Here is a 22,209-nt window from a genome sequence, read left to right as displayed (position 1 = left end):
CTGCTCTGCTTCTGATCCAGCTCTCTGCTAATGCACCTGGGAAAGCAGAGGAAGATGGTCTAAGTACTTGGGCCCCTGCCACCCACATGAGAGACTTGGATGCAGTTTTGGGCTCCTAGCTTCAGCCTGGCCCAGCCTTGGTGGTTGTGGCCATTTGGAGAGTGAAGCAGAGAATGGGAGAGCTCTCTCTGTCTCTGTCTGTTTCTCCCTCTCTACTGTCACTGTGCCTTTCAAATCTTTTATTTTTAAGGATTTATTTATGTATTTGAAAGGCAGAGTTACAGAGAGGCAGAAGCAGAGAGAGAGAGAGAGAGAGAGAGAGAGAGAGGTCTTCAAGGACTTGGGCCGTCTTCCACTGCTTTGCCAGGCGATAGCAGAGAGCTGGATCAAAAGTGGAGCAGCTGAGACCCAAACAAGCCAAATAAGCTCCCATATGGGATGTGGGCACTGCAGGCTGGGGCTTTAACCCACTGTGCCACAGTGCTGGTCCAATTTTTTTTTTTTTTTTTAAGATTTGTTTATTTATTTGAAAGAGTTACAGAGGCAGAGGCAGCGAGAGAGAGAGGTCTTCTATATGCTGTTTCATTCCCCAAATGGCTTCAACAGCTGGAGTTGAGCCGATCCAAAGCCAGGAGCCTGGAGTCTGCTCCAGGTCTCCCATGCTGGTTCAGGGGCTCAAGAACTTGGGCCATCTTCTGCTGCCTTCCCAGGTGGTAGCAGAGTGCTGGATCAGAAGTGGAGCAGATGGGACTCCAACCAGAGTCCATATGGGATGCTGGCGCTGCAAGTGGTGCCCCAATAAATGAGTCTTTAAAAAAATCATATTTTAGTAAAAACAAAACAAAAAAAGCTCTTTAATGATTAACTGTTCAACTCTTGGTAATTGTAACAAATAAGGAAGTAGATTTAGAATTTTCATGTGTCTTTAATCATTTTTGCTTTTTTTGTGAATTTTTAAAAAAGATTTATTTATTTGAAAGGCAGAGTTACAGAGAGAGAAGAAGAGGCAGAGAGAGAGAGAGAGAGAGAGTCTTCTGTCTACTGGTTCACTCCCCAATTGGCTGCAATGGCCAGAGCTGCACCAATCCAAAGCCAGGAGCTTCTTCCAGGTCACCCATGCAGGTGCAGGGTCCCAAGGACTTGGGCCATCTCCTACTGCTTTCCCAGGCCTTAGCGGAGAGCTGGATTGGAAGTGGAGCAGCTGGGACTCAAACTGGCGTCCATATGGGATGCTGGCACTGCAGGCGGCAGCTTTACCTGCTACACCACAGTGCCAACCCCTGTTTTGTGAATTCTGTAGAGATTGTGCCCTTTGTATTTGGTACATTGGTTTCTAATGTATTTTCAGCCAGTTATTATGCTTTGTAAGCTAACAGTAGAAAGTTAAAGTCACGTCCAGCATTTCAGTGCAACAGAGTATACATCACCTTCATCATTTGAGCAGTTTTTTTCAAGGAACAATGATGAGGGGACTTCCAAAAGTTAAATGAAAAGTATTATTAAAAAAAATTGTTTTGGGCCGTCATTATGGCATAGCTGGTAAAACTTCTGTCTGTGACACTGACATCCCATATGGGCATCAGTTCAGTGTCCCAGGTGCTTCAATCCAGCTCTCTGCTATGGCCTGGGAAAGCAGTTGAAGATGGCCAAAGGGCTTGGGCCCCTGCACCCTGTGGGAGACCCAGAAGAAGCTGCTGGCTCCTGCCTTTGGCCTGGCACAGCCCCAGCCGTTGTGACTGTTTGGGGAGTGAACCAGTGGGTGTGGGATCTATCTCTCTCCCTTTGTGACTCTGACTTCCAAATAAATAAAGGAATCTTTAAAAAAAATTTTTTTAAGAAACACAACTATGGGCTGGCGCCGCTGCTCACCAGGCTAATCCTCCACCTGTGGCGCCGGCACACCAGGTTCTAGTCCCGGTTGGGGCGCCGGATTCTGTCCCGGTTGTTCCTCTTCCAGTCCAGCTCTCTGCTGTGGCCCGGGAAGGCAGTGGAGGATGGCCCAAGTCCTTGGGCCCTGCACCCGCATGGGAGACCAGGGGGAAACACCTGGCTCCTGGCTTCAGATCGGCACAGCGCGCCAGCTGTAGCAGCCACTTGGGGGGTGAACCAATGGCAAAGGAAGACCTTTCTCTCTGTCTCTCTCTCTCTCTCACTGTCCACTCTGCCTGTCAAAAAAAAAAAAAAAAAAAAGAAACACAACTATGTGGATTTCAGATTTTTCTTTCTTTTTTTGCACTGCAATAGACTTTAATTCATTTTCCATGAACTCTTTGAAATCCCATCCTATTTTTCTGGCCCAGTTGGATGCTACTTCTAAGCAGAGCCATGAGAGGAGTCAGCCTGAGCCCATCTGAACAACAGTAGGTGGATGTGTGGCGAGCACAGGGGGAGGGGCCCAGCACGGCAAGGACTCAGGGTTCCCGGTGACGTTTGGCCTTGGTTCCACAATCACGTGTGCCACCAGAGGTGCACGTGAACAAGCATTGTGAAGAGCCATGGGCAAAGCAGAGGCAGGCTCCCTGCCTCACCCGTTCCCCGCTCGCCACACCCATGTCCTCCTTGGTGCAGAAGCTGAGTTTCTGTGATTTAAGTCTTCTGAGCTGTCTGATTTATCTGCTTTTAAAAGTTTTTTTCCTTTTTTTCTTACTCAGATGATACACATGTGGTTCTAAATTTAAAGGTAAGATTTTTAAAAAACCTGATATTCTCAGTAGATAGAATTTCCTCCATAATTTTTAAGCATCTCCTATGATTGTGGGGGGAAGAAAATCTTCCCTTAAGTGTCCTTTCTTCTTGAATGTTTCTTTTAAATACTTTTAAGTCAACGAGGAAACTTTTGTTTTCCATACTTTAATAATGAAAGCAAAGTACTGAAAGGTTTAAAATCACATAATTTCTAGAATGAATACACAGTAACTACCTTGAAAACATGGAAATAGTTGCAATTTAAGTTTTTAATAATGTGATGTCATACTAATTTAAAAATTGAACATTTCTAGTAGAACTTATACACTTATCTGCTTTTTCAGCAGAAATTTTAAGCTTCCTGTAATACTAATGTGTAATGGAAAAATCAACAAAAGTTTAAAGGCTTCCTCTTCCTCTAAGTGTGGATTGAGAAGCAAGGTTTTTTATATTCTTTTGTCAGCATTTTTAAAACTTGCCTCACTGCATTTGGTGGGGTCCTTTTTGCACACGGCAAAAATGTGAAATGGCCCATTTGGCGTCTGCCTTGCGCATCTCTGCTCTGCGTTTGAGCCATATCATGCGCTTTGTTTGTTTGTTTGTTTGTTTTAGCAGCAGAGAGAGCAATCGAGAGGGAGATCCCATCTGCTAGTTCCCTCTACACATGCCTGCAACAGGCTGGGCTGGGCCGGGCCAGGATGAGGCTGGGAGTTGGGAACTCAGTCCAGGTCACATGTGTAGCGGGAACCCACTTACTTGAGCCACTGCTGCCTCCCAGGGTCCGTGTCAGTGGGAGTTGGAGTTAGGAGCTGGATCCAGGCACTGAACCCAGGTATTCTGATGGTGGGATGTGGGTGTCTTAACTGCTAGGCCAAGGGCCTCCTCTCACATGTTTTGGAAAGTAAACGGATGGCCTGTTGCTCCTATGACTGTGTGAAAGGACCCAGTCACTGAACTCACAGGCAAAAAGGCAGGTGGAGGGTGCAGATAGGACTTCCCTCGCTGCCTCAGAGAACCCACCAGGAAGAAAGACCCTGCAGGTTTGAGTCACTTATATAAAGCAGTAGAGGTATGGGAATCTGGCCTGGTGGTTAAGATGCATGGGTTTGATGCCTGACTCCAGCTTCCTGCTACTGCAGACCATGGAACATAGTGGCCGTAACTCAAGTGATTGGGTTCCTGACAACCCTGGAGGAGATCCAGATTCCATTCCTGGCTCCCAGCTTCAGCCCAACTCAGTCCCAGCTGATGCTGGTGTCTGGGGTGTGAATCAGCAGGTGGGAGTTCTCTGTTGGGCTCTCAAAAACAAAAGCAAAAAAACATTGGACACTCAAGTTTCTAAAGCAAAAACAAAAACAAAAACACACCAAACCACAGGAGGCAAAATGAAGGGGGAGGTGTGCTGATAACACCTGAAGAGTGACGTCCCAGTTGCCCGTGTCCACTTTTGGGAGGTGGGAAGCTCTGTGTTCATACTCTTGCGTTTTTCCTTCCTAGGATGAAGAGGTGTCGTTGTGTGAAAAGCTTTCACCCTCCCCAGGTATTGGCCTTTTGAATGTTGTTATGATTGAAGAGCTTACTTTTTTTTTTTTTTTTAAAGATTTATTTATTTGAAAGAGTTACAGAGAGAGGGAGAAATAGAAATATCTTCCATCCTCTGGTTCACTCCTCAGATGGCCTTAATGGCCAGGACGAAGCAGGAGCTTCATCTGAGTCTCCCACGTGGGTGGCGGAGGCCCAAACAGTTGGGCCATCTTCCACTGCTTTCCCCAGGCCATTAGTAGGGACCCGGATCACAAGCGGAGCCTCTGACACATGAACCGGCATCCCATGTGGGATACCTGAATACCTGAGCCTGGATCACGCATAAAGCAAAGAGGCTGATTTAGCTCATAGTTTTGGAGGATAACAGTCTAAAGTCAAGTGGCCTGCTTTGTTCAACCTCTGGTCAGGGCTATGTGGCAGGCAGCATGTGAGGGAGTGGGAGCGGGGGACATGTGTGAGAGGAATCACACGGTGAAACAGGACATCAGAGGGCTTCTGCGGTCAGGCTCACTCTTCTGTAACAGCTCGCTCTCGCAGGAGCTGCCCGGGGCTCCTGTAGGAATTCTCTTGATCGCTTCCAAGGACGACAGCCATCCCCCCCCCCTTCACCACTTAAAGGCCCCACCACCTTTTCATATGATCACACTGGGGACCACGCCTCTGTCACGTGAGCCTTTGAGAGACAAACCCAAACCCTGTCTATACCCCCACCGTTCATCCTCCAGGTCAGATTGGAGTGATTTTCACCCTCTGTCTCAACATCTTTAGGGCCATACTCTGGGAGACCGCCAGAACTCTGGCTTCTGGTCCATAAGTTAGGTCCATTCTATGTTACAGGTATTCTGCTGTCTAGCCCATGACTTGAATTTATGTTATTAATCAAAATGTTGACTCTGGTGCGATACTGACTTGTATCTCTGAGAATCCTACTACACTCATTCCGGTGTTACTGTCTGGGCTGCAGCCCCTCTTTCCTTTCTTGTTTGACTTTGGTGCATCTCTTGGCTCAGTTACTTGATGCTTTATGGTGTAGGCACATCCTGGTCCCTAGAGGCCTGTCTAGGATGTTGTGTGTCCACTACAGGCTGCTTGGAGAGGGGAGACCAGCCAGACTGCCAGGTGTGCAGCTTGTCTCCTGTGACTGACAGGCAGGGGCAGGATGTACAATCAGCCAGGCGATGTGGGATCCCTCTCTTCCTCCTGGGCTTCTACAGACCCCTGACCTACCTTGCGTCTCTGACCTCAGATTCTGAATGTCCTGCCCGGGGAGGGGCCCACATTTTACTGGTGCTGCCCGGCCCAGGGAGGTGATTCCCTTGCTACTTCTGCTCTTGTGCTGTAACTAGCCCTGCCTCAGCTCTTTGCAGGCTGTGTGGTGTCACTGCTCCTACCAGGTCAAGGTGTATCCCTGCAACCACTCCCCTTTTTGTGACTCACCTCTTGTACTTTGTAGGCCGTGGCTTTGTCTTCAATCTAATCTCCTCTGTTTTCCCTCTGGAATTCCTTGTGGTTCCGTTCTTGTGTCCAGTGTAACTGTGGGATTACCCATTTCTTAGCCTGTCCTTTCGTGTTCTAGGGACTGGGTGTATGTATGTTGGGTCAGGAGAGGCTCTCTGAAGCCCCCAGCTCTCCCACTCTTGTCTGTTCACGGGACATCTGCCTCTACCTCTACTGGGAGGTGTGCCCTCCTTTTGATGTGGGAGAAGTAGGGTTTAATTTTATTAATCTAGGTCCTTAGCTCTTACTTAAAAAGTATTTCAAGCACAGGCACATATATAGTGCACAAGGTGATAAAGTTTATTCAGAAGGTAAGAAAGCAAACACACACACAGGCGTAGTTAGAGTGGGCCAAAGAGAGAAGAGGATGAGGGAGAGGAAGTAGAGAAGGAACACCCTCAACACCTTCTCTCTTTGGAAGAGAGCAAGCACGTTCCAGTGCCTTCTTTTATGAGGTAGTGTCATCACCCGGGAGTTTGTGACACCTCCCTGAAATTTCACGTGGAGCTTAATATGCATTTTTACTTGGCAGCCCTTCCTCAGGTCCCAGATGAAAATTGGGTATCCTTGGAAAGGGTCTGACAGACAAATAGGATAGAATTGCAGAGGGCAGGGCCATGTGGTTTATGACCTCCTGCACAGCTAACTATTTTACTCCATATTTAGAATGAGTGTCTCTCCATAGAATACCTATCTCTGTTGTCCTCCAACTTTTATTGCTATTCCTACTTTTAAAATTTTTTAAAGGATTTATTTATTTATTTATTTATTTATTTGAAAGGCAGAGTTACACACAGAGAGAGGCAGAGTCAGAGAGAGAAGTCTTCCATCATTGGTTCACTCCCCAAATGGCCCCAGTGGCCAGAGCTTGGCCAGGCCATAGCCAGGAGCCAGGCCAGGAACTTCATCCGAGACTCCCACCGGGGTGCAGGGGCCCAAGTACTTGTGCCATCTTCTGCTGCTTTCCCAGGTGCATTAGCAGGGAGCTGGATTGGAAGTGGAACAGCTGGGACTCAAACTCACTTGCATATGGGATGCCAGCACTGCAGGTGGCAGTTTAACCCACTGTGCCACAACACTGGCCTCTTAATTTTGTTTTTAATTTATTTGAAAGGCAGAGAGAGATAGTTCACTTCCCAAATACCAACAAGAGCTGGGGTGAAGCCAGGCTAAAGTCAGGAGCCCAGAACTCATTCTGGGTCTCCCAAGTGGATGGTGGGGACCCAAGTACTTAGGCCATCAGCAGCTGCCTTCCAGAGTGTGCAATAGCATCAATTCCTTGTTCAAATCCTTTCTGACTCTGTTTCTCTTCTGGTGCTGACAGCTCCTCACTGACTCTCTCCAGCTGAGGTTGCCCTTGGAGCTCTGGGCCCACATCGTAACCCGAGTTGCCTGCTCCTCTCCCTTCCATCCCCACTCTTCTCCTTCACTTTGTGTTCCTTGTCAGGGTCAGTGTCAAAGGACCAAATTACAACACCTTTAACTAAAAATCTTTTTTTTTTTTTAACTTTTATTTAATGAATATAAATTTCCATAGTACAGCTCATGGGTTACAATGGCTTCCCCCTCCCAAAACTTCCCTCCCACCCCCAACCCTCCCCTTTCCCGCTCCCTCTCCCCTTCCAATCACATCATGATTCATTTTCAATTCTCTTTATATACAAAAGATCAGTTTAGTGGAAATTAGGTAACGATTTCAACAGTTTGCCCCCATATAGCAACACAGATTGAAAAAAAAAAAAAATACTGTTGGAGTACTAGTTATAGCATTAAATAAGAGTGTACAGCACATTAAAGGCAGAGATCCTACATATTATTTTTTTAACAATTAATTAATTTTCTATGCCATTTCCAATTTAACACCAGGGTTTTTTTTTTTTTTTCATTTCCAATTATCTTTATATACAGAAGATCACTTCAGTATATAATTAGTAAAGATCTCATCAGTTTGTACCCACGCAGAAACACCAAGTGTAAAAATACTGTTTCAGTACTAGTTATAGCATTACTGCACATTAGACAACACATTAAGGACAGATCCCACATGGGATGTAAGTACACAGTGACTCCTGTTGCTGACTTAACAATTTGACACTCTTGTTCATGGCGTCAGTAATCTCCCTAGGCTCTAGACATGAGTTGCCAGGGCTATGGAAGCCTTTAGGGTTCGCTGACTTTGATCTTATTCCGATAGGGTCACAGTCAAAGTGGAAGTTCTCTCCTCCCTTCAGAGAAGGGTACCTCCTTCTTTGATGGCCCCGTTCTTTCCACTGGGATCTCACTCACAGAGATCTTTCATTTAGGTCTTCTTCTTTTTTTCTTTTCCATGGTATCTTGGCTCTCCATGCCTACAATGCTCTCATGGGCTCTTCAGCCAGATCCGAATGCCTTAAGGGCTGATTCTGAGGCCAGAGTGTTGTTTAGGACATCTGCCATTCTATGAGTCTGCTGTGTATCCCACTTCCCATGCTGGATTTTTCTCTCCCTTTTTGATTCTATCAGTTAGTATTAGCAGACACTTGTTTGTGTGATCCCTTTGTTTCTTAGACCTATCCATGCCATCGAATGTGAACTGAAATTGATCACTTGGACTAGTGAGATGGCATTGGTACATGCCACCTTGATGGGATTGTATTAGAATCCCCTGGCACATTACTAACTCCATCCTTTGGGGCAAGACTAATTGTGCATGTCCCAAACTGTGCATCTCCTCCCTCTCTTTTCCCACTCTGAGATTTAACAGGGATCACTTTTCAGTTAAAATTTAAACACCTAAGAATAATTGTGTGTTAATTACAGAGTTCAACCAATAGTACTAGAACAACAACAACAACAACAAATACTAAAAAGGATAAAGTATTACATTGTATATCTATAGTCAGGACAAAAGCTGATCAGGTCGTTGTTTCTTATAGTGTCCATTTCACTTCAACAGGTTTCCCCTTTGGTGCTCAATTGTCGCCGATCAGGGAAAACAAATGGAATTTGTCTCTTTGGGACTGGCTTAATTCACTCAGCATGATGTTTTCCAGATCCCTCCATCTTGTTGCAAATGACTGGGTTTCATTGTTCCTTACTGCTGTATAGTATTCTATGGAGTACATGTCCCATAATTTCTTTATCCAGTCTACTGTTGATGGGCATTTGGGTTGGTTCCAGGTCTTAGCTATTGTGAATTGGGCTGCAATAAACATTAATGTGCAGATGGCTTTTTTTATTAGCCAAATTAATTTCCTTTGGGTAAATTCCAAGGAGTGGGATGGCTGGGTTGTATGGTAGGGTTATGTTCAGGTTTCTGAGGAATCTCCAGACTGACTTCCATAGTGGCCTAACCAGTTTGCATTCCCACCAACAGTGGGTTAGTGTCCCTTTTTCCCCACATCCTCTCCAGCATCTATTGTTGGTAGATTTCTGAATGTGAGCCATTCTCACCGGGGTGAGGTGAAACCTCATTGTGGTTTTGATTTGCATTTCTCTGATTGCTAGTGATCTTGAACATTTTTTCATGTGTCTGTTGGCCATTTGGATTTCCTCTTTTGAAAAATGACTATTGAGGTCCTTGGCCCATCTCTTCAGTGGGTTGTTTGTTCCGTTGTTGTGGTTTTTCTTGATTTCTATGTAGATTCTGGTTATCAACCCTTTATCTGTAGTATAGTTTGCAAATATTTTTTCCCATTCTGTCGGTTGCCTCTTCACTTTCCTGACTGTTTCTTTTGAAGTACAGAAACTTCTCAATTTGATGCAATCCCAAATGTTAATTTTGGTTTTGACTGCCTGTGCTCCTGGAGTCTTTTCCAAGAAGTCTTTGCCTGTACCTATATCTTGCAGGGTTTCTCCAATGCTCTCTAATAATTTGATGGTTTCTGGTCGTAGATTTAAGTCTTTAATCCACGTTGAGTGAATTTTTGTGTAAGGTGAAAGGTATGGGTCTTGCTTCAAGCTTCTGCACATGGAAATCCAATTTTCCCAGCACCATTTATTGAATAGACTGTCCTTATTCCAGGGATTAGTTTTGGATCTTTGATCAAATATAAGTTGGCTGTCAGTGTTTGGATTGATTTCTGGTGTTTCTATTCTGTTCCATTGGTCTATCCATCTGTTTCTGTACCAGTACCATGCTGTTTTGATAACAACTGCCCTGTAGTATGCCCTGAAATCTGGGATTGTGATGCCTCCGGCTTTGTTTTTGTTGTACAAGATTGCTTTGGCTATTCGAGGTCTTCTGTGTCTCCATATGAATTTCAGCATTATTTTTTCCAGATCTGAGAAGAATGTCTTCGGTATCTTGATTGGTATTGCATTGAATGTATAAATTGCTCTTGGGAGAATAGACATTTTGATGATATTGATTCTTCCAATCCATGAGCATGGAAGATTTCTCCATTTTTTGGTATCCTCTTCTATTTCTTTCTTTAAGGTTTTGTAGTTTTCATCGTAGAGATCTTTGACGTCCTTGGTTAAGTTTATTCCAAGGTATTTGATTGTTTTTGTAGCTATTGTGAATGGGATAGATCTTAGAAGTTCTTCCTCAGCCGTGGCATTGCCTGTGTATACAAAGGCTCTTGATTTTTGTGGATTGATTTTATATCCTGCTACTTTGCCAAACTCTTCAATGAGTTCCAGTAGTCTCTTAGTAGAGTTCTTTGGGTCCCCTAAATAAAGAATCATATCGTCTGCAAAGAGGGATAGTTTGAGTTCTTCCTTCCCGATTTGTATCCCTTTAATTTCTTTTTCTTGCCTAATAGCTCTGGCTAAAACTTCCAGAACTATATTGAATAGCAGTGGTGAGAGTGGGCATCCCTGTCTGGTACCAGATCTCAGCGGAAATGTTTCCAACTTTTCTCCATTCAATAGGATGTTGGCCGTGGGTTTTTCATATATTGCTTTGATTGTATTGAGGAATGTTCCTTCCATACCCAGTTTGCTTAGAGTTTTCATCATGAAAGGGTGTTGTATTTTATCAAATGCTTTCTCTGCGTCTATTGAGAGAATCATATGGTTTTTCTTCTGCAGTTTGTTAATGTAGTGTATTACGTTGATTGTTTTGCAGACGTTGAACCATCCTTGCATACCAGGGATAAATCCCACTTGGTCTGGGTGGATGATCTTTCTGATGTGTTGTTGCATTCTATTGGCCAGAATTTTATTGAGGATTTTTGCATCTATGTTCATCAGGGATATTGGTCTGTAATTCTCTTTCAATGCTGCATCTTTCTCCGGCTTAGGAATTAAGGTGATGCTGGCTTCATAGAAAGAATTTGGGAGGATTCCCTCTTTTTCGATTGTTCTGAATAGTTTGAGAAGAATTGGAGTTAGTTCTTCTCTAAATGTCTGGTAGAACTCAGCAGTGAATCCATCTGGTCCTGGGCTTTTCTTTGTTGGGAGGGCCTTTATTACTGTTTCAATTTCTGTGTCAGTTATGGGTCTGTTTAGGTTTTCTATGTCTTCCTGGCTCAATTTAGGTAGGTTGTATGTGTCCAAGAATCTGTCCATTTCTGATAGATTTCCCTGTTTGCTGGCATACAAGTCCTTGTAGTAATTTCTGATGATTCTTTTTATTTCTGTGGTGTCTGTTGTTACGTTTCCATTTTCATCTCTGATCCTATTGATTTGGGTCTTTTCTCTTCTTTTTTTAGTTAGTTGGGCCAATGGGGTGTCAATTTTGTTTATTTTTTCAAAGAACCAGCTCCTTGTTTGGCTGATTTTTTGTAATGTTTTTTTTGATTCAATCCTGTTGATTTCTTCTTTGATTTTAATTATTTCCCTTCTTCTACTGGGTTTGGGTTTGGTTTGCTGCAGATTTTCTAGATCCTTGAGGTGACTTGAAAGCTCATCTATTTGGTGTCTCTCCAATTTCTTGATGTAGGCACCTATTGATATAAACTTTCCTCTTAATACTGCTTTTGTTGTATCCCATAGGTTTTGGTATGTTGTGCTGTTATCCTCATTTACTTCCAGAAAGTTTTTGATTTCTCTTTTAATTTCTTCTATGACCCATTGTTCATTCAGGAGCATGTTGTTCAATCTCCATGTGTTCGAACATGCTCTGGGGATTCCCGAGTTGCTAATTTCCAATTTCATTCCTTTGTGGTCTGAGAAGTTGCATGGTATGATTCTAATTCTCTTGAATTTGCTGAGACTTGCTTTATGGCCTAGTATGTGGTCAATCCTAGAGAAGGTTCCATGCACTGCTGAGAAGAATGTAAAGTCCTTAGATGTAGGATGAAATGTTCTGTAGATATCTGTTAGATCCATTTGGGCTATAGTGTCATTTAAATCTGCTGCCTCCTTGTTGATCTTCTGTCCTGTTGATCTGTCTATCTCTGAGAGTGGAGTATTGAAGTCCCCCAGTACTATTGTATTGGGGTCTAAGTCTCCCTTTAAGTCCCTTAACAAGTCTTTTAAATAAGCTGGTGCCCTGTGATTAGGTGCATATACATTGACAATCCTTATATCTTCCTGTTGAATGGATCCCTTAATCATTAAATAGTGCCCCTCTTTGTCTCTCCTGACAGTTTTTGTGGTAAAGTTTATGTTGTCTGATATTAAGATGGCTACGCCCGCTCTTTTTTCATTTCTGTTGGCATGGTATATCTTTTTCCAGCCTTTCACTTTCAGTCTGTATGGATCATTGTTGGAAAGATGAGTTTCTTGTAAGCAGCAAAAAGATGGGTTTTGTTCCTTAACCCAGTCAGCCAATCGGTGTCTTTTAACTGGACAGTTCAAGCCATTAACATTCAATGTGACTATTGAGAAGGAGTAACTTTGCCCTGCCATTTGCCAAAGATATTTTCTAATATCTGGTTTGAGATTCTTGTGGTCTTTTGCTGTGAGGTTTCCTTCCTTTACCTTCCTTCATATTGGTTACCGTGTTTCTGTGTTTCTGTATGCAACACATCTTTAAGCATCTTTTGCAGGGCAGGACGAGTGGCGACAAATTCTTTCAATTTCTGTTTGCTGTGAAAGGTCTTTATTTCACCTTCATTCACAAATGAGAGCTTTGCAGGATATAATATTCTGGGCTGGCAGTTTTTCTCTCTTAGTACCTGGGCTATATCTCGCCATTCTCTCCTGGCTTGTAGGGTTTCTGATGAGAAGTCAGCTGTGAGTCTAATTGGAGATCCTCTGAGAGTAATCTGACGTTTCTCTCTTGCACATTTTAGGATCTTTTCTTTGTGTTTCACTGTGGTGAGTTTGATTACAACATGTCGTGGTGAGGTTCTCTTTTGGTCATGTTTATTAGGGGTTCTATGGGCTTCCTGTACTAGGATGTCTGTCCTTCTCCAAACCTGGGAAATTTTCTGCTAGTATCTCACTAAAAAGGCCTTCTAACCCTTTCTCCCTTTCCATGCCTTCAGGAACTCCTAGAACCCGAATGTTGGGTTTTTTAATAGTATCCTGTAGGTTCCTGACAGTATTTTTTAGATTTCTGATTTCTTCTTTTCTTTGATTTGACTGTTTCCTTTCCTGTTCTCTGTCTTCTAATTCCGAAATTCTCTCTTCTGCTTCGCCCATTCTGTTTTTAAGGCTCTCTAATGTGTTTGTCATTTGATCTATTGAGTTCTTCATTTCATTGTGGTTTTTTCTCACTATCTCAATTTCCTTTTCTACTAGTTGTTTCATTTCATTTTGATTCCTCCTTAATATTTCATTTTCACGGGAGAGATTTTCTATCTTGTCCATTAAGGATTTCTGTAGTTCAAGAATTTGTTTTTGAGAACTTCTTAATGTTCTTATCAATTTTTTGAGATCTGCTTCTTGCATTCCCTCTATCTCTTCCTCTTCATAATCTTGCATTGGCGTGCCTTGTTCACTAGGGGGCGTCATAGTGTTGCTCTTGTTACCTCGGCTTCTATGTTTGTTGTTTGTCATGTTGGAGATAATTTATGGTGGTTTTTTTTTATTTGCTGTGGTGTTTTTTTTTTTTCTCGTTATACTATTCCCCTAAGTGAGCTGACTGCTTTGTTGGAGCCTTAGGGGCTGTGATGGGTGTGGCCAGAGAGCTGTGCTTCAGGTAAACTCTTCAGGTTTAAGGCTGTGTAAAGAGCGTCCCAGATTGCTCACTCTCTTGCTCCTTGCTGGCTCGCTTTCTCTCTCTCTTTTTTTTTTTTTTTGACTCAGTTGGGAGTGGAGTTGAGGGTAGTTGAAATCTGGCCTCTGTGAGTATTCGTTTGATCTACCCCTGGGACCACACACAGAGTTTACCTAGCCCTCAATGTGTTCTCCAGTTTCGCTAAAGTTACTGAGTTTGGCTGCGCTTTACATATGTAAAATCGCGGTGCTCTTTGTTTTGCTTGGTGAGTGAAGGGAGAGGCCTCTTTTCCCTCCCCCCAGTTTTTCGGGTTTCTGAGGTCTCTGTCTTACCCTCCTCGGTTCCCGCGCTGGCGAGAATCTGTGGCTCTGGCTCCTCTCCTGCCGCTCGGTCCGTCCTGGTCGGCTCTCTACGCGGTGGGCTCCCTGCAAGTCCTCCGTGTCCCATCCACAAGATCCGGAAGCGCCTCCTCTGCAGTTTTTTTCTTGAGTCTTTTCCTGAGGCTTTTTGTTCACTCTCCAAATGCCTACAAGGGCCAGCCAGGGCTGAACTGGGGCAACAGCCAGGAGTCAGGAACTCAATCCAGATCTCCCTTATGGTTGGCAGGAATCCAATCACTTAAGCCATCATCACTGCATCCCATGGTGTGCATTATCAACTAAAAATCTTAATTGGCTGTATTAATGATTGGAGAATGGGGCAATACTTCATTCTAAAGAAATAGATCGCTTCTCGGCCTTTTGGCTAAGATCAAGTGTAAAAAAATAGAATGAGGGTTCCAGTGAGCTGAGCAGAAAAGTTTGGCTTTATGGACAGAGAGGACTGAAGAAAGCAGAAACAATTACAAGTTACTATCCTTGGAAGGCAGGGCCAGGGAGACAGAACAATAGGAAAGTTAACTGATTAGTTAAGGTCGGGCTGCTTTTCATAAGGATTAGAGATTGTCAGGCCTATTTGAGAAATCTGGTTATTGTCTCTTTCTCCTCCCTGAGGTCAGGTAACAGCTTGCTCAGTTGAGTAACCCCACTTTCATGTTTAGTCTGCTCATACTATAGGGGTTAGTCCAAAACAGTGGCCTCCTATAGTTTTTTTAAAAGATTTATTTATTTATTTGAAAGAGAGAGAAGAAGCAGAAAGAGAAATCTTCCATCGCTGGATTACTCCCCAATTGGCTGCAATGGCTGGAGCTGCGCTGATCTGAAGCTAGCTGCCAGGAGCTTCCTCTAGGTCTTCCCATGCCAGTGCGGGGGCCCAAGGACTTGGGCCATCTTCTGCTTTCCCAGGCCGCAGCAGAGAGCTGGACAGGAAGTGGAGCAGCTGGGACTTGAACTGGCATCCGTATGGGATGCCGGCACTGCAGGCACGGCTTTACCCGCTACGCCACAGCGCTGGCCCCCTCCTATAATTTTTATCTTGACAGTGGTCATTCTTGAATTGCTCCCCCCCCTTACTTCCCACACCAACCTAGTCCTGATCCCTGTCAGGTTTTTTCTGCTGACCTTCTGTCATACTTCCTTTCCTCTCTGTCTCCACTCTAGTGCTGACCCTTGGAGCCTCTCAGTTGGATCTCATTGCGATCCATTGTTCCAGTTTTCACACCTCTGCCTGTGTGACAGCAAGCCATAGTGACACCATATTGAGTCTCACCTTTCCATTCCGACCTCCCTCTCACCCTCAGAAGGACACTGCCCACCTGGCAGCCCAACCGGCCCCACTTTCCACCCATAAAGTTGCAGTCACCACAAGGCTGGCTGATAAGGTCTGCAAGCACAGCAGCATGCCCAAGGGGCTAGCTCCTACAGCGTAGTAAAGGGACGCTGTGCACGTGCTCCCACCCAGCTCCCTGCCAGCCCACACCTGTGTAGGACCTTGCCTCTCCCGTGGCAGTGCGGCCTCAGCACCCTCCCCGCTCTGGGATCCTGCATGTGTGATAGCGAGTCTCAGGATTCCTTCTCAGGTGGGGGTGGGGCGCATTAGGTGCTCGATTGACCTTCAGGTGTCACCTCAAACCCTTTCTGACTCCTGGTGACCTGCAGATGAAGCCTCCACGCTGTCTCACAAAGCACAGGGCTTGCTTTCAGCTCCCTTCTGCCATCTCTCTTGCGGCCATGCACATGCCTTTTCCTGGGCAGCCATTCGCTTTCCAGGGACAGAAGACCACAGCACCAGGCCTGGTAGGAAGTAGATGCTCACATGGTTTGTGCAATGAAACCTTAGGAGATTATGATGGAGAGGTATAAGTAGCAATTAATATGTTAAAGCTTTCTCTCATCCCATCTCAGATATAACTGGTGGAGCATGTCAGATATGTAAAAAAAAAGCCCGAGAAAAGTTCAAGGAATTAAGCGAAGAAAATTTGCTCCTGATCAATAAAAATCAAGAACTTATCCTTGAACTGCATGTAATGAAAGAAGCGATGAGAGAACTGCATTTAAAATGCAAGAGGCTGGAAGACGACAGCTGTGCGCTGCAGGAAGCCGAGAAAGCGTCCTCTCAGGGAGGTGAGCCAGGCGCGCGGTTGTTCCATTGCTAAGGAATACGTAACACTTCACTCCTTGTATTCTTGCCGTGTTGACATTGTACGTTGTACATATTGTTATTTTATATGTGATACTGAAGATTCTTTCATTAATATTATGCTTTTTGAAGTTTGGTTTCATCTGCTATGTCATTACTATTGTTTAGCTAAAGAAATTCTGATACTTCTCTTGGAACTTGATGCTTGGCATAGTACCTTTTAAACATTTTAAAAAATTATTATTTTGGCCGGCACCGTGGCTTAACAGGCTAATCCTCCACTTTGCGGCGCTGGCACACTGGGTTCTAGTCCCGGTTGGGGCGCCGGATTCTATCCCGGTTGCCCCTCTTCCAGGCCAGCTCTCTGCTATGGCCCGGGAAGGCAGTGGAGGATGGCCCAAGTGCTTGGGCCCTGCACCCCATGGGAGACCAGGAGAAGCACCTGGCTCCTGGCTTCGGATCAGCGAGATGCGCCGGCCGCAGCGGCCATTGGAGGGTGAACCAACGGCAAAAAGGAAGACCTTTCTCTCTGTCTCTCTCTCTCTCTCACTATCCACTCTCCCTGTCAAAAAAAATATATATATTATTTTAATAATTTGACTGGAAAGTGAGAATGAGACACACAGAGAAATCTTCTGTCCATTGGTTCACTTGCCAAATGCCCATACCATAAGCTGGGGCTGAACCAGGATGAAGCCGGGAGCCTCCAGAACACAATCTGGGTCTCCCGTGTGGGTGGCAGGAGTGGCAGGGACCCAAATACTTAACCCATCATGTTAACTTAACCCATGCCTGCCTCCCAGGTGCATATTAGCAGGAAGCTAGGTTGGAAGCAGAGGACCTAGGTCTTGAACCAGAAACTCTGATATGAGATGCAGGCATCCCAAGTGGCGTGTTAACTGCTGTTCTAAATGCCCTTCCCAGCATAATGTCTTACATGTATCTCATGTCAGTTTTTATCCCTGTGAGCATCATATAAAAGTGTCTCTTTTACCACATATTAACCAGCATTTTCCTTGCTAATTTGATAGACACAAAGAGAAAGAAATTATATTTTAGTTTGTATTTCTTTTATTATTGATGAGTTTGAATTTTTTTCATATCCTTACAGGTCATTTTCTTTCTCTTTCATAAACTTTCTACCTTTAAATTTATATACTTCAGGTTTTTCTTATTGATTTGTGGGAACTTTTTATATACTGAAGATTTTAGTCATTTGTCAACATATGTAATATTTTATTAGTTTAATGATAATACAACTAAATCTATAGGATTTTTTCTTTTGTTACTTTATACCTTGGTGTTAAATCATTTTTTAACTCTAAGCTTATATAAAATATTCACCAATTTTTTTTAATATGTCTGTAAGACTAATATTATGACCTAAGTTTTCTTCATGTAGACCCTGCATCTTTCTTGTCTTAGGCACATTTATTTCTAGATACCTACTGTTATTTGTGCTGTTACCCTGTGGGATCTGTTTACTATTATTTTTTCTAATAGGACAATGCTATTTGGGAAGATTATAAGTTCTAAAATTTCCATTATTTTTAAAGACTCATTTATTTGAAAGATAGAGTCACAAAGAGGCAGAGGCAGAGAGAGAGGTCTTCCATCCGCTGGTTCACTCCCCAAATGGCAGCAATGGCTGGAGCTGTGCCCATCCAGAGCCAGGAGCCAGGAGCTTCCTCCTGGTCTCCCACGCAGGTGCAGGGGCCCAAGGACCCAGGCCATCCTACACTGCTTTCCCAGGCCATAGCAGAGAGCTGGATGAGAAGTGGAGCAGCCGGGACTCAAACCGGTGCCCATATAGGATGCTGGCTGGCACTGTAGGCAGCAGCTTTACCCACTACACCACAGCACATGATTTTTCTAGGCAAATATTTTTCTTTTGTTTTCTTTTCCTTTCTTTCTTTTTTTCTTCTCCTTTTTTTTTTTTTTTTAAAGATTTATTTATTTATTTTAAAGGCAGAATTACAGAGAGGCAGAGGTAGAGAGAAATCTTCCATCCTTTGGCTTGCTCCCCAAATGGCTGCAATGGCTAGAGCTGAACTGATCTGAAGCCAGGAACCAGGAGTTTCTTCTGGGTCTCCTACACGGGTGCAGGGGCCCAAGGACTTGGGCCATCTTCTGCTTTCCCAGGCCATAGCAGAGAGCTGGATCGGAAGTGGAGTAGCCTGCCTCGAAACGTCACCCATATGGGATGCCGGCCCTGCAGGTGGCTACTTTATCTGCTACACCACAGTGCTGATCCCCAGTGCATACATTTTTCTATCATGTGACACAATGGCTATTTCTTTTCAATTTAAAATTTTATTTTACATTATTGTACATGTAAAAACTTTAAAAACAATTAACTATTCAATGTTAGTTACTTTATTTACCACACACATTTCACTGCCAATACAAGCCTAAAAGGATTAGCAATTATATAAAATTTTCATTAACTTCTTATAATATTAACTTAATTTTTTTTGGAAGTTGCTGAACCTGAATTACTTTATCTAAGGAAACAAGCTCAAGAATTGGTGGATGAAAACGACGGGTTGAAAATGACCATCCATCGTTTGAATGTAGAACTGAGTCGATATCAAACAAAATTTAGGCATTTGTCCAAGGAAGAGGTAATGTTTCCAATTATGAAAAACCAAGCTTCTCGGGTTTTCTTTTATCCCTTACTGATGAATTGATTCTCAACTCTCAGGCATTCTTGTTTATTATAGTCTGGTATAAAAAATAGATGCATCCAAAGCATAGTCTTTGTGAGGATCATTCCGTTGCCTGCCTTCCTTTCCCAAATACATCCAGTAGACACTCCATATGAAACAGTGGGCTGATGTAGAAACGTATAACGGACGAAAAGTCTGTCTGCTGCTCCATGCTCAGACCTGTTCTCAAGGTTACAGTTGGTGCTCGTCAGTGCACAAACTCAGAAAACAAACAAATGAGTTCTTACTTTTTGGGAATGACTGCAGAATTCAATTGCACAGACTTGCTGAGCAAGCTGCTCAGATGCTGTGAGGAGTACAAGAGAACCAGAACCTCAGGCCCTGTTCTCAGGGAACAGACTTCCCAGGTCCGAGCCTTCTGCAGGGCTATGGGGTGCTGTGCAAGCAGGCCCAGGGACAGCCCACCCGCCCCAGGCACTCCTTTTCTGCCCTGTGCAAATGCCACATTCTCTTTGAGAGTCTTCTCTGATCACTACAGCTGGAAGTGATATCTCTTAAACTATTGCAGGGTGTTTGTTGTTGTTGTTGTTTGTTGTGTTGGTCTTAAGAGATTGATAGCTTGCTGCCCTGTACACTTTCCTGTGTTTTATGTTCATGTATGTTGGAAGACTTATCTCTGTAATTAGTCCATAAAATCCTTAACAAGGATCGTTTCACAATGTCTGCAAGGACTTAATGAGTTTACAATGTTGACTGAATGCATGAGTGATGAGGTAGATGTTAAGGTGAACGCATTGGAAAGTTTTTGTTCAACAAGAAAGTATCCTGTCAGGGCCATTGCTTGCCTGTGAGATTTGCCCTCCTGCTATAAACAACTGAAGCACTAGGCAGACCGTAGGGAAGTGTGTCAGCCTCGTGCTGCAGGCAGCCCTGGGCTGCGGTTCCTGGGAGCAGGGGCATAGGTGGGCCTGTGATCACCTCTGCTTTCTGCTCGGAGGCAATGAACCCGAACAGCACAGCGATCTTGCTGGTTCACGGGATAGACTTGGAGAGGCTGAGGAGACTAGAATGTGCAGGGCTAGGCTACCAGAAAGGAGCTCTGGGGAGAGAGAAGTGTAGAAACCCACAGGAGATTGCTTGGAGGTGTTTGTTAAATACTAACCTATACATGTTTAGGTTGAAACTCTGAGGCTGGGCAGAAAACAAACAGGGAGCTGGGAGCTCCCGTGGCACTGGGAGACCAGCCACGTCATGGAGCCCTTGTTGAATGCTGTGCCGTTGAGCAAGGAGCCCAGAAGGGCCACACTTCAGTAGTATAGCTAACCTAGCCTTTCAGCAGAGATCACCCAGACCGCCATAACCAGAGGAGAAAGCAAGCCTCCAATTCATCAAGCCCATCCACTAGTAACTTAAGTGCCTGCACAGAGAAAAGTAAGCCAGCACCGTTTAAAGGAGGACAACAAAATCCGGGCACTCACCAAATACTCAAAAAGTGCAGCATCCCATAAAATGTTACTAGATGTGTTTCAGATTTTAAAAGATGAAAAAGACTGGACAGCTAAGTGTAACCAGTGTGGATTCTTTTTTTCCCCACAATTATTAAATTGCTTACTTGAAAGTAAGAGCAAAGTGAGAGCAAGAGAGAGAAATCTTCATCTGCTGGTTTACTCTCCAAGTGGCCATAACAGCCAGGTCTGGGCCAGATGGAAGTCAAGATCCGGGATCTCCATTGTGGTCTCCCTCCTGGGTGGTGGGGCCCTAGTACCTGGGCCATCATCTGTAACCTTCCCAGGCACATTGGTTAGGAAGCTGTATTAGACACAGAGTAGCAAGCACTGCAGAATGTGGAATGGTGGTGTCGCGAGCAGCAGCCTAATCCTGTGTGCCATGACGTGAGTTGGAAGATAGTCCCCTAGGTTAGAAAACAGTGTTAGAGCAATGTTTCTTGATTTTATGATAACACTATGGTGAAGTAAGTGAAAAGTTTTGTTCTTAGGAAATATACACTATTTAGAGGAAAGGGGGCCTTGTATTTATAAATTACTCTCAAACATTGCAGAAAAAGGGTTTTTTTAATCCGTTTAGGTGGATGATGCCCATTGTAGATTAATATGTAAGACCTGATACTTCAGAGGAGGTATAGCTTAATGTGTCTTCAATGTGTGCTTCCTTCTTAGAGTTTAACTATTGAAGGCCTCCCATCAAAGGGCCCTATACCACCCTGGTTGGTAAGTAAACATTATTCACTTTCATCCTCATATTTTCTAGACTATATATGCATGGCTATTAAACACTGTTCCAAAATAAATATATTTTCTTGCCTTTTTTTTTAAATTGCTGATTGTGTGTGTAAGAAATATAGTAATCACCTTTTGTTCCATTCTCTCCAGTTGGATATAAAGTACCTGTCTCCATTGTTGTTGGCTTATGAGGACAGAATGAAAGAGAAGGATGAGCTCAATGCCACCCTCGAGGTAGGTTGGCAGTATCTCAGGAGAGACAGGGTTTATAAGAAGTCAGATGGTTGCAAACTTGGAGGAAATGTGTTGGAGCTAGGTGTGCCCAACATGTGGTAGATACTCTAAAGGCTTGTTAAAGGACAGTCAGGAGGAAGTGAAGAAGGAGTGTGTTAGGAAATGAGGGAGGGAACAGAGGAGGAACGGAAGGAGTGATTGACAGAGCAGGGGCAGGGTGAGTAGGGATCATGGAAGGAGGGAGGGAGGGACCGAGTAGGGCTGCATTGCAGGCTGTGGTTTCCTGAACAGGCAGGACTGGGACCTTGGAGGGCAGAGGAAGCAGCAATGGGAAACATTTCTCTTCTGGGACTGTGCAGCTGCAACCAGCACCATTAAGAGGGAGATAATGGGCAGGCAGGGGAAGGTAATCAGTTGGGGATGATTTGGACAATCTTAGATGCTGTTCCCTCCCTCCTTTTTTTCTTTCTCTTTCTTTCTTTCTCTCTCTCTTTTAGAGAGAAATGAGAGCGAGAGAGAACTCTTATTCCCTGGCTCATTCTCCAAATGCTCCCTATGACTGGGACTGGGTCAGGACAGAGTGGGAAGCTAGAAACTCAGTTCAGGTCTCCCATGTGGGTGGCAGGGACTCAGGTACTTGAGCCATCACCTGCTGCCTCCCAGGGTACCCATTAGCAGGAAGCTGGACTCAGAAGCAAACCCAGGACTTGAACAAGCTACTCTGAAATGGGATGTGAGTATCGTAACCGCTGTAATAAATGCTTGTCCCCTTAGATGCTTCTTAATTCTA

The 22,209-nt window shown here is 44.2% G+C and overlaps 1 protein-coding gene across 1 annotated transcript in view; it reads left to right on the top strand.

Annotated features, from left to right (window-relative positions):
• LOC133754726 (centrosomal protein of 89 kDa-like) overlaps positions 1-22,209 on the top strand; it is a gene marked incomplete at its 3' end in the record, with an annotated part of 72,349 nt that overhangs the window by 38,060 nt on the left and 12,080 nt on the right. Inside the window, exons 8-13 of the mRNA XM_062185169.1 lie at positions 2,652-2,680; positions 4,183-4,225; positions 16,042-16,260; positions 18,758-18,900; positions 21,123-21,173; positions 21,336-21,419. Coding sequence (XP_062041153.1) covers positions 2,652-2,680; positions 4,183-4,225; positions 16,042-16,260; positions 18,758-18,900; positions 21,123-21,173; positions 21,336-21,419 — 569 coding nt within the window. The remainder of the gene's footprint in view (positions 1-2,651; positions 2,681-4,182; positions 4,226-16,041; positions 16,261-18,757; positions 18,901-21,122; positions 21,174-21,335; positions 21,420-22,209) is intronic.

This window comes from Lepus europaeus, unplaced genomic scaffold (assembly GCF_033115175.1).
Source record: "Lepus europaeus isolate LE1 unplaced genomic scaffold, mLepTim1.pri SCAFFOLD_29, whole genome shotgun sequence".
Lineage (NCBI taxonomy): Eukaryota > Metazoa > Chordata > Mammalia > Lagomorpha > Leporidae > Lepus > Lepus europaeus.
The sequence above is the reverse complement of the archived record's forward strand: the minus strand, read 5'-3'. Positions and strand labels throughout refer to the sequence as shown.